Genomic DNA, 12,752 nt, shown 5'->3' on the forward strand with positions numbered 1-12,752 from the left:
TTTGTTATTTTTAAAAGCCTCTTGGTTTCTGAAAAAAAGTAATGTCTCCTGGCAGTTAGAACAGACCGTGAAAGGTTATAAAACGTGCAAACTGAAACTGGATATTGGCAGTAAGTTAGCTCTGTGGATTAGCACCCTCAGACTCCCACACTGCACCTCAAGAATCCTGCACTGAGCAAAGCGGCAAAGCAATATCTCTTCTAAAGTTTACTTGCAACCTCTCATGAAACGGTGCCTGTTGATGGGTTGTAGCCATTTAATAATTAAGTTCCTGTTATCTGACTGCTTCATTTAAATCTTTTTTAAAGGCCTAAATAGAAGAAAATATTCAGTATTACACAAGAAGATATATACAAGACAAATCTGAAAAATAAACAGACTTTTGTGTAGAAAATTTCGATTTTCTTGTATCCTACTCTGGCAACCATCTTGTTGGTTTTGACCCCAAGGTTAGAAATCACTGCTCTAGACAAACCTGCTGTCTATGCTGTTTAAAGTAAGACATGAGGTTATGTGCAACTTGTTGTATTGTGTGTGTGTGTGTGTGTGTGTGTGTCTGTGTGTGTCTGTGTGTGTCTGTGTGTGTGTGTGTGTCAGTTACCCGGTACGTAGTCTCCGAAACCAACAGTGGTGAGAGTTATGACCACAAAGTAGAGCGACTCCAGGAACGACCATTCCTCCACTTTCTGAAACACGACAGTTGGCACGGCGAGAAAGATCAGACAACCAATCAGGATGGATAGAACCGCTGAGATCACGCGCACAGTGGTCGGCCTGACCTTACGTTTCTGAGAGAGAGAGAGAGAAAGAACAAAAACAAAAAAACGTAAGACTGCAATAGTTACAAATTAAGGATACAATTAGATTGAATGAAACAAGGTGATGAATCATTAGTCTTAAAGTGTGGTTTTAACCAGACAGTTTTATTTATAATAATTTCAGGTCAAATGTCAACTTTTTTTTTACCTGAATGCATGCTGATGTGTCCATAATATCCCTTTTTCAGATAAGATTCAGAGTTAATTAATGCCGAATAATTTATTCAGTAACCTCCAATACCCAATGTATTGTATGCAAGCCATTTTATACTCTGCAATACATTACTGTGAAATACTGAGTCAGGTCAAGTCAGGTCTAATCTTTCTTTTTGTCATTTTTTGTTGTTTAGCTATTTTTGTATTAAGGTTTCTAGGTTGAACATCCCTGACTGTTTACAGGCACAGCAGCATCTAACAATAGACAGCTGAAATATGTTGAAGACTGAAGACTGTCAGGATAGGCAGTAAAATATGTCCTCCTCAGCCACGGTGCCCTTTGAGGATGAATCTTGTGTATCTGCTCAGGGCTTCAACTAGAACGGCCGATTTTTCGATTCACTGAAAAGCAACAATGGAGTAATTGTTTTAGTAATTTTTTCAAGCAAAAAAGCCAAACATTTGCTGGTTTCATGCTTCTTAAATGTAACAATTGTATCTTTTTCTTTGTCATACATGATTGTAAACTGAATAGCTTCAGATTTTTGACTGCTGGTCAGACAAAACGTGACATTTGAACTTACACAGGGCATTTTTCACTATTTTCTAACAAAATTAAGAAATGATTAATTGAAAAAAAAAAAGGCCAGATTCAATTATAATGAAAATATATTGAACCTACACTATAATACAGGCTTTAAATAAAATAAGTTTTCAGTTTCCATTTTGTGACTTTTGTGGAGGCAGCAGCTACTTCTAGCTACTTTATTTAGCATTTCTACATTATTATCTTTCTTTAAAACACTAGGCCAAACTGATAATCCTTTCTATCTTAACTACAGGAACAGCTATTTACACTAATAGCAATGATTCACATCCAGGTAGGACATCACACAGAACCCAATTATTCACTGCTAAGACAGTAGTAAAAAAAAGTAGGTGTAGGCCTTGTAGGTTTGATGTTGTGATTCAGAGAGGTGTAAATCCAACAGAGGTTTGGTTCCTGGGCAGGACAGACCATTCTCACCAGGAAGAGGGTCTCAATCTTGGCCACAGCTCTCCGCAGCACTGTGCCCATGTGGTCACCCACTCCAGCAAGCAGTATGCCAAACATGGGGATGCCCACCAGGGCGTAACACACGCAGAACAACTGGCCGTACCACGTCCTAGGAGACAGGTTCCCAAAACCTGTCCAAAAAAGAGGGGAACACTGGGATCTTCAGCTATTTATATAAGTTAATACGCATGCAAGTTCTAATGGTTACATCTAAAATTAGAAGGGACAACATACATAAGCTGTGCCCCTTTAGTTTCTTAACATTGATTGAAAAGAGAACTGAGACCCGATTCTGAGATGCCTTTCTGCTGGAAATCCCTACCAGTCTTATATTAAAAACAAACAAGTAAAACGTTTTCAGATTACCATTTGGTTTTGAAAAAAGGATCATGTCTGTTCAGAATTAAACTCTGATCTCTTGAATATTACGGAAACAAAGTTTGTTCTCCTACTAATCATTTCCAAAACATATCAGGTATGTAAACGTTCCAACAGAGGAGAGCATTTTATAGCTGTAAGATCTTCAAAGTGCAGCCTGAAGGTGAGTCCCAACCTACCTATGGTGGTAATGATGGTACCACAGAAGAAGAAGGCGGAGGCCAGGTCCCAGCGGCTGGTGAAGTTGGCAGGAAGGCTGCTCACATCCAGGCCTGCCTCCACTGCAGACATCACTCCCTGCAGTGGAGGTTTGTCATATATGTAACTGTACCCTCCAACACAAATCTGAACACAATCTATCACAGACAGATTGTCCTTTGTTTAGTTTTATACATTTGTTTTTCTATTTTATCAATTATTCTTATATTACTCTATTATCGAATACATAGAGCAGCGCATATTTAACAGATAATTCGAAGAATGAGATTAAGTAAAAATCTGACAAAACCACTGCCACAAAAACAGCAAAAGAAAAATGTTCAGCAGCTGACTGTAGACCAGCAGTTAGCTCACAGTAAAGAATTAACACTCAGCACCACTAAACTCCTGTCAGCTCAGGTTTCCATTTGTCATCTTATCACCGTGGGTTCAAGTTGGATATGATTAATGAAATCTTTCTTTGTATAAGTGCTTAAAATAAACATAAAAACCCCAACCAGCTTTTTTTTTTTACATCAAGAAAATAAAACTATTTGCATTTTCTAGACATAGGTTCTCTATCAGTTGCAGTGCTAAATGTAATGTGTGTTTTTTTTAAGGTGTGATGCTTATGTTTTATTGTTTGTTTCTTTTTTTTTTACTGTTTTAATAGTCTTATTTTTAACTTTACTTTTGTGACCTTGCTCCAGTAGTCGAGGAAGTATTCAGATCCTTTATTTAAGTAAAAGTAAAAATGCAATAATATAAAAATGCTCCATTAAAAGTTCTGCATTCAAAATCCTAGTAAAAGTATTGAGTAATAGTATCAACATGTACTTAAAGTATCAAAAGTAAGATTTCTCCTTCTGCAGAAAAAAAGGGCATTGGTGACTGATATTATTTTACATTATGTTATTAGCTTGTTAATACTTTTATAGCCAAAAACTACTGCTTTAATCTTTAATACTGAGTGGTATAAACTTATCACATTGTTTTGCAAAATCGTAACATGAAAAGTAACAGTAGCAGTCAAATAAACGTAGTGAAGTAAAAAGTACAATATCTGCCTCTGAAAAGTGGTCAAGTAGAAGAAAATGTAAATACTGAAGAAAATTTCAAGTACTGCAAAACTGTACTTAGTACAAATACTTGAGTAAATGTACTCAGTTACCTTCCACCTCTGGTTTATACAACTGAAATAACAGCATCCATGAGGTGAAAATACTGTTTAAAGACCAAATTGGCTATCTGCCCTCTTGTATTTTCATCTATATTTAGCTCACATTTAAAAAGAGAATGAACTGGTGAAAATGCTACTTACTGTTTAGCTTTTTTATATTAACTGCAGTGCGTTTATAAACTTGTATTTTGACTGGAAAACTGCAGATGAGCTCAGTATGTGCAGCCCATGTCAAAACGAAACACATATGGCATGTACTGGAATTTGACTCGGGAAGCCTTCGTCCTTCAGGGGGGAACTTTGGAGAAAACATTGTTTCAGTTTGGCAGATTGATTATAAAACAGGACATGGTTATTCAGGAGGGATACATTTCCATGGTAACTTGTGTCAGACTTTTTAAAATCCCCTTAATTGGGAATGTTGTTTTATGAAACACCTCTCTGCTATACTTAGTGCTATGTAAATAAATGTTATTAAGGGAGAGAGGACAGTGTCAATGTTTAAGGAATATAAGATGTTGAAGGGAATTTTGAGCCTAAAAATTATTATTCTGTTTATGCTGAATCAATATTAATGGGTGTTGTTACTGCTATTATTTCTTAGTCTTCTATTTGGTAAATAATCATGCTCTAAGATTTGGAACTACAGTTCCCATTATGCTTTGGGGAATGTAAACAGGAAGTATAATGTTGTAAGTTAGCTGTGGGCTGCTATTTGTTTACATTTTGGCAAATTGGCCATTAAAAGTAGTTTTAGTAGTTCCTGTTTGCACTGTACCCATGTATGAACAGGCAGACTATCCATGGATTACTTTGATACTGAAGAAAACTTGAAGAACCTGAAGAAAAATGTGATGATTCTCAGGCAAGTTCTGGAGTTATAATGAACATCATTTTTCTATGATTTCTCAGCAGATTTAAGGGCGTCTTTCCGCGATGGACACTGGAGATAGTGATATCATTGGCCAGTGCTAGTCACACTGAATCTAAAAATATATTTTTCTGTCTGACTCCATAAAGCAGTCATAACTAGGAGAAGTAGTTTTAGACTCGAAATGCACCTCACACACTGGCCCTTAAACTCTCCTGTGCCTCCCCAGGGGGGAGGCTCACAGTTTGAAATCCCCAGCTCTAGAGATCATTAATAACAGGTGTCAGAGACTTATCTGACTAAAAAATGTTATGTTCCATTGTGTGCTTTAAACCTGCTGTATATTCAAACTCTTGCACAAACTTAAAGGTTTAGTGTGTAAGTTTTAGTGGCATCTTGGGTTGAGGGTTGCGAATTGCAACCAATTGCCCAGTCACCGCTCACCCCTCCCCCTTTGCAAGCGCGTAGGAGAAGCTACGGTGGCCGACGCGTTCTGTCGGCTCTTGTGCTAAATAATACGTGTGGTCCTACATTTGTCCTAATTTCTCTTCTGTTCTTACTTCTAACAAACCAGTCAACTACTACTACTACTTCTTCGTATGTATTCAACTTAGTGACAGAACATGCTATGTAGAGCAGTTTGTCCATTTGGGCTACTGTACTGTAAGAGGGCCAGCGGTGTATGTAGATAGAAATGGCTCATTCTTAGGTCATACAGTTATTTCTGATGCTGTGGTACTATTCAAATAAATATGTGGTAATATTTCACAACTCTTAGTACAAAAAAACACAATAGATCATCAAAGGACCTTTTTTCACAACTTTCTGTTGGAAAGCTCCTAAATCCCAGTCCTCAGTGCACATCTGACATTGACTTGGTACAGAAATATAGAAAGACATGTTTTGCAATAAAATACATTATGTTAATACAAAGTACATGCAGAATGTTTGTTTAGATTTTCTTCTGTACAATTAAAATACCTTTTACTATCACTATGCTCATTGTTCTTAATTGATCACTGCTGAAACATTTGCTTAATATACATGTATGTATTGTTGTTTCATTTGCCTGATATCTTCACATTCAGAACTTCAGAATCACCACCCTAAGGCGTGAGATTTTCACCGTGTGACCTCAGTGGGACTCAAACCTACAACCTTAGTGCAAGTAGCTTAGTGCTCTATGTAACAAACAGAACCACAAATGACCACTGCAATGATTACAGTATGTACAATACAATATGTACATTAAGTCAGGTCTTTATACACCACTGAAAACATAATTATGTACATTATTTTGTATGTCGGGCAATAGATCCTCCTAAATATTACACACTGGACCTAAATATCACAATAAAACACAATATGTTTTTTGTGGAAGCTAATGTAGCATGCCTTAAAACAGACATGTGTTGTGTCCTGTGTTAAATCTTAAAGCAAAAAGGGAAAAGCAAAAGAAATACTGTATGTCTGCGCTAAATTTGTTTTAGAGTTGTAGCCACATTTACACAGTCAGTGTGAGTGTTTATGTAATGAGAGTTTGCTTTGTTGTGTGTCCAAGGGTACCTTCACAAGCTTGTGGAATTCCAGCTCGGTGACACAGGACTTATTATCGAGGAAGGTTTGCTTAGTAGCAAGCAGCTTTTTATACGCCAAACTCTCCTCGGGGGCCTCCAGGGTGCGGAAAACAAGCGCTCCCATCACCAGGTACAGCATGACCCCCGTCAGCAGGGCCAAGACTGTGGTGCACCGCATTTTCTCCCCGTCGACCCCCCCGCCCTTCCAGGGTTAGGGGTCAGAGCTCAGAGGCCAGGATCTGGTCAGGCTCTCAGTCAGGATACACTGGAGTACAGCTGGCCATAAACAGGATGTTCCTTTAGAAAGAGACTGTATGCGTGACCACAGACGTGTAAACAAGCAACACAAGGGTTCTTGGAAAGGCTGAAAATTTAAGAGCCGACATGTTGTCAAATGAGCACACTTGGTGTTTTCATTTAGTGTTTTGCATTCTTTTACCCCACAACATTAGTCTGATGGCTGCAGTACAGATAAATAATGTACATTACATCAGACCATAAAATGTTTAAACTAACCAGCAGTATACATTATGAATTAGCCACAACCTTAAAAGAATAGTTTCATATTTACCCAAGTCTATCTTAAAACAATGAACACTGTAAGACTTGCATGTTGTAATCATTCCCCTTGTCCATACAACATAAAGAGAGCTCGTCCTAAAGGGACTCCGATATAAAAAATGGGGGACAAAATCTACAGTCCTCGTTCGGTGTCAAAACGCATTCTAGCTTAACCAAAGCTATTATGAGGCTTCAGTGGTCTGAGTCAGCTAAATCAAGTGGGTACTTTCCAAATTTTCAGTACAACATTATCTTTTCAATGCTTTTCCTGTGGATTTTATCCCCCATCTCTTAAGGCCCCGGGTACACTTATGAGATGGGAGGACAAAAAGGCATTCATGGTGTTGCACTTCGTTGTACAACAATTTCTTAGTTTAGTTTAGTCTTAGCGGTCAACAGACACAAAGAGAGTTATGTACCGTCTCCTCAGAACGTTCTCAGAGATATTCAAGATACAGTAGCTCTGCCTGTTGGTTAAGATGAGGATGATGAGTCATATCAACCAGAGGAAATAAGGGTAGATCAGCACTAAACCACCATTTGGAGCAGGTTGTTTACTGATGTCAAGGTCAGCTGTTTGATCCTCAGCTCCTCCAGCCCAAATGTCAAAGTGTGTGTGGGCAAGACAGTTTTCCTCAAATTGCTCCCAAAAGTTTTGATAGCACCTAACATGGTAGCTGGCTGCCAACGGGGTTTGAGTGTGTGTGTTGTTGTAGAATACTTGCAAAAAGCGCTATGTACTTGCATAGTGTCTTTAACACCTACTATTGTGACATAATTTTCAAAGTAAAATATGCTTAAACGTTTCTACCTTTTTATATACAGTCTGTGGTTTCTACCCATAGAGAGCAACAGTTATTTTATATCGTAGGTGGGTTAACACTGGTGTTAAAGGAGAACCCATTACAAGCAGCGAGCGCACAAAGAGAAAGATTAAAAAGCAGCAAGGTTCCAAAACACGGGATATATCCCAAATGCAGCTTGATGGCATCCAACTTGTAAATAGTGTTCATGTCAACATCTGTCATAATTATGATTTTTCTGAAAGCTCTGATGTATCTGAATTTGCACTTAAATGTGTACTCCTCTGATTTAGCACTGCATTCCTATACATCCTAACACTGCAATGGACAGATTTAAAAAAAATAATAAAAACATGTACCAGCCTAAGACCTTAATACAGAGGCCCAGGTTAAAATCTGGCATGCGGCCCTTTGCTGCATATCGCTCCCTATCTCTCTTTCCCTCATTTCCTCCCTTAAAAAGGCCCAAAAAATATACTAACAAAAATACACGGTGCCTACGTTATCCACAACTCGACTACCGACAGTTTGGTCAGAGATTCGGTTCGGACATGCTAGTAGCGGCTAATGTAGCCTCGAGCTGCTAGCTTCAAGCAGAGATGAGGAGCAAGCCACAGAGGTTTGGTAAGATCACTTCTTTGTAACTCCACACCCCATTTTTTAAACTTGTAGTCTTCAGAACCAACCAATGCAGACTCAAGTGGCATCACTGACTTCACACAGCTCCCCTCTGGAGCCACAAAAGGCTTTGTACTACTTTTTTTTTTTATATGTACACTGTATATATAGCAGTACTCCTCAAGATCTGTAAGCAAACTTTGATGTATAAAAATCAGCTGAGTTCCTCTTTAATAACACTGAAGTGCCTGAATATCAAACAACTATGGAGGCCTCACATCAACCAAAGGTCGTCAACTTAATGGATATGGTGTTATATTGTCACTTCACAGCATTTTAATCCTCACACGATCAATTCTGTAAATAAACAACCATCTTCACATCGGAATCTCTCCTATTGTATATGAAAGCAGTATTAGACCCTCACTGCCTCGTAAATGTCTACGCCGTTTCGCTCAGCACCCCCAGTTTGTAACGTAGTCTTTCTGTTATAAACTTGTCGTTTCTAAGACCAATCTGAAAAACCCATATGACCTTAGTAGTACTGCTTGTCACCAGGTAAACACATCTGCCCCTCCAGATAAAAATCTTTGTTTCCACTGTGTCACACTGACTGGCTTGTTTAACTTGGATTACTCGTGCCAGTAATCACTCCTTTCAGTCTAACAAATAAAATGAAATAAAGTGCAGTGTGTTAAGAAGTGCATCCAACGTGATCACAGCCAAATTGAGCAAAACTGTAATTTTAAAGGAAGCTATTCACTTCCACGTGTTTAATGTGGTTTCTTTTTATGATAGCTTTTATGATGAATAAAGAAAGTGTTATGACTGAGAGGCTGATGAAGATATTACCTTAAGTCACGGATGTCAGGAGCTCATCCCATGTTAAAGCCCCACATGTCAGGTGACGGAGAAATCTTCTTTCCTCTGTATCCTTGTTCTGCTTTCTCTCTGGTTGTCCTGCGTCTTCAGTGTTCAGGATTGGAGGACTGTGGGTCCTTTTCTTTCTTCTTCAAGCCATTTGAAGACTGGTAAACATGATACAGGAACAAAGGACCTGTTTCAGCAGGGTATGAGTGGCATTAAATAAGAGTTCACATTGTCGAGACTTTGTCATAATAACCAGGGAGGGACTGACACACACCAGGCCACCCTGCCAGTGGTCTCACAAACGATTAGACTCTGCCAAACCCCAAACATACATCTTGACATTAATCGAAAACATGTTGATCGCTTATCTTCATTTGTTTCGTCTAATGTTTTCTTTGAACTGTGTTTACCTTTGACACACACACACACACACACAGGGGACTGGGATTTAGGAGCTTCTTGCTCTAGGTCAGCCGGCCCTGGTCCTCTCCCCATGGATCTTGACAATGTTCTGAGATTTCCCAGAGTCTGGCTGACTGTTAGCATTCTGCGCTAATGGACTGTTGGCTTTGGTTTATGTGGACAGTCTCGCTCTCTGCCCCTGGCTTCAACACTTGACAGATATTATTAGTTATCACTGTCTAAACCTGCGTTGGCATATTTTGATATTTTGCTAAGATATTGAGTGAGGGCAGCTTAGAAAGTGCAGGACTGTGGCTGACAGGCGGTGATCTAATCTGAAGTTAAACAGTGGGGCAGGTGGGGAAATAAATCATGAGGTGAGCTGTTTGAAAAGAAGCACAAGGCTGGGAGAAGATGTACATGAGCTTTCTTAAGTTTACATTTAAGGTAGGTGTATAAAGCAAATCTGAAAAAAAGAGCTGAACTACAGAAGAAATCTAAAACATCTCAAGACATTTCTCTCACTTGTTAGACCCTAGTTTAACTGTCAAGCCTCAAAAAACTAAACAAAATTACTTGGCTATTGTCACTTCACTTGTCACTTGGATGTTTTAATTTCACTGTGTAGGGTTTAGAAGGCTGTTTTCACATTAATCTGCCAAAGGAGGAAAGTTCTCTCTGTTCTCACATTAAATCTCAGTTTAACACGTGTTGTACGAGCAGGAGTTTTGACATCAACTACTTTGGAGCCAATCGTCCAGTATGCAACTTACAAGTGCGATGCAGAAACTGGAAACCTCCAGTGCACAAACACTGACAACAGACTTCACAGTAAAGCAAGAGTCATTTTGTGTCAAGCAGTTAAACTTTTAAAGACAAACAACATTGTAGATTCATATTGTGGACTTTTTAATTAAGGGAAAAAGAAAAGGTTTTAATTTTAATATAATATTTCTAACTAGATAACTGACTTTGTTTATGGGGGGAAAATATGTCTTTAACAATGTTTTATCATGTCTTTCCTACATTTATAATGATGATTTATGAACATGATTTTGAACTGATGACATTTTTCAGGAAGTCTGATACATTACTCCTGTTTGGGATCAAAGAGATGGTTAAACAACGGATTTTTATATGCTCTATATCTGTGGCTAGTGTTTTTTTACACAGCACTACCGCTCTAGATTGGTTAATAAATACGTCTTTTTAGATTTCTGCTTAACAGTTTGTTCATACAAAGTCTAACGGCGAGTTAGACTCTCTAACAGACCCCACACATAAATAATATCACTATGAAGGAGGATATCACATTCTTTCCTTTGATAGTCTGCAAATTACTTTTTGGCAAACAAAAGGTAATATACACTTGGAAATAACTATCTAATATAGCATATAAAACATGAACACTTTCCTTATTTGGTGTAATAATAATGCTTTACGGTCATTTCTTTATTTTGTTTCCAGTTCAATACTTTTCTACATATTGGGTTCTTTTTGTTGATTTTGCTATTTCTATTATGATGTTTACACAGAAGTGAAATCTGTGAGACTATGAGCAACTAGGAAGTAAAGCTATTGTCAACAAAACCAACTGCTGGGTTTTAGTGAGTGTATATTGTTTCTACTGTACGCCAGCTAACAAAAAGAGGCCTGATTGTGAACATGACTATCTGCCACAGCCAGGGAAACAAAGATTTTGTCCCACCCCTTATCTGCGCTGACAATCCTCCAGAGATGAATATGACCGTCTGCGAATGAGGACATAGTATCTACTGAAGAATTTACAGTGCTGGGAGAAAATGAAGCTCCTTTAGATGTAATCACCCCAAAAAGTATTTGTCTGTTTTTCAGTTAGCCATCACTGACGTCAGAAGGAGATCACAGGTTACAACTCTGGTTTCCTGCTCTGGGAAAGAATTATCCTCAAAAATAATGGGACTGTTTTGGACTACAGAAGTTCCATAGAAAAAGATAAACTAGCAGCCATTTTTCCTCTGAGGCTACAAAACCAAACAAGAATGAAACGCTTATCAAAAGCAGCAGCTGCACTCGCCAGTGCATGAAACTTAAAATATAGTTTTAAGCTAAGTTGTTTTCTAAATTTTGCACTTAAATTACGGTGTTGTTTGTAGTGTCAGGGTTGAAAGAATTTCTATTGGCAGGAATGTTAGAGAGGGGGATTGATCATTTATTTTTAAATCAGTGTGACAGTCTGCTACTATACTTGGTAAACTATAGTTAAAAAGATAAAAAGGAAATATTGGAGAAAAGGCCTCAGATGCAAACTGAATCTAAAACCATGCAGTAATGTATGATAAAAGTACACATTTCAGCTTATAAAGTGAAAATTAACAACAGAATAAAATGATGTAACTCTCCCTGAAAGAAATTATTTCTGAATTTCTTACCTTCAGTTTGGAGAAAAGTTGCTATCCAAGTTCATCTCATGCAGCATGTGCTGTTCTCTCACCATTCAGCCCTCGGAGAGGAGCTCTTGTGTGTGTGTGTGTGTGTGTGTGTGTGTGTGTGTGTGTGTGTGTGTGTGTGTGTGTGTGTGTGTGTGTTGTGAAAGTGCATGTGTGTTTTCTCCTTGGAAGGTGTTTCCCCATTCTCGTGACTCTACATCACTCTGACAGAGAAGAGGAGAGCAGATCATAGGAGGGGAGGAGGAGGAGGAGCATTACAGCGCTGCGAGTGTGATTAAGTGCCGTCACTGCAGAGGAAGAGCAGAGGGCCCCGGAGTTTCCTGAGCTGGATGTGGGGGGGCTTAGCTCCTCGCCCTTCCAAACTCTCTTTTTGGGAAGTAAAGAGACACTTGTTTCTTCAAAGTCAGAGTTATGGTCCACACAGTTTTTTTCTTGCACTTGAGGAGGAATTGCATCATGAAATAAAACAGACTCTAAAAGCCTAACTCTTCCATTGACTGTTATTCTTTGATCCCAGTCTGCTCATTCAAAGCTTTCAGCACCTTCTCAACAATGTGCTCATGACCAAGAGGCAAAGGGAGAGGACTCTAATTGCGGAAATACTGATGTGATTTAACCGAGATATTCCACTTAAAACGCTTTGAGGATCTCTTCATTGGACCATGGCAATCATTTAGACTTAATTGTACTCCAGCATCACAAACAACTTCTCTCACGCAGCTGACAGTGGAACCAACAGACCTAAACTCATGACATGAAATACTAAAGTACACCGATACACTTCTCAGACCCAGAGGTGCTCAAGGAGAAATTAATCCAAGAGAGAGACAACTG

At 38.6% G+C, this 12,752-nt stretch overlaps 1 protein-coding gene across 5 annotated transcripts in view; it reads right to left on the bottom strand.

The window, feature by feature from the left end:
• LOC123957972 (potassium channel subfamily K member 4-like) overlaps positions 1-12,057 on the bottom strand; it is a 21,762-nt gene extending 9,705 nt beyond the window's left edge. Inside the window, exons 1-6 of one of the 5 annotated variants that reach the window (XM_046031122.1) lie at positions 11,901-12,057; positions 9,070-9,245; positions 6,225-6,532; positions 2,589-2,706; positions 1,993-2,162; positions 602-788 (exon numbers count right to left, since the gene is read on the bottom strand). In XM_046031122.1, the coding sequence (XP_045887078.1) occupies positions 602-788; positions 1,993-2,162; positions 2,589-2,706; positions 6,225-6,413 (664 nt within the window). In that variant the 5' untranslated portion in view covers positions 6,414-6,532; positions 9,070-9,245; positions 11,901-12,057. Of the gene's footprint in view, positions 1-601; positions 789-1,992; positions 2,163-2,588; positions 2,707-6,224; positions 6,546-9,069; positions 9,275-11,900 lie in introns of all 5 variants that reach the window. The other 4 variants (XM_046031121.1, XM_046031120.1, XM_046031123.1 and 1 more) reach the window with 4 other exon arrangements.
• Between the last annotated feature and the right edge of the window lie 695 nt (positions 12,058-12,752).

This window comes from Micropterus dolomieu, linkage group LG19 (assembly GCF_021292245.1).
Source record: "Micropterus dolomieu isolate WLL.071019.BEF.003 ecotype Adirondacks linkage group LG19, ASM2129224v1, whole genome shotgun sequence".
Classification (NCBI taxonomy): Eukaryota; Metazoa; Chordata; class Actinopteri; order Centrarchiformes; family Centrarchidae; genus Micropterus; species Micropterus dolomieu.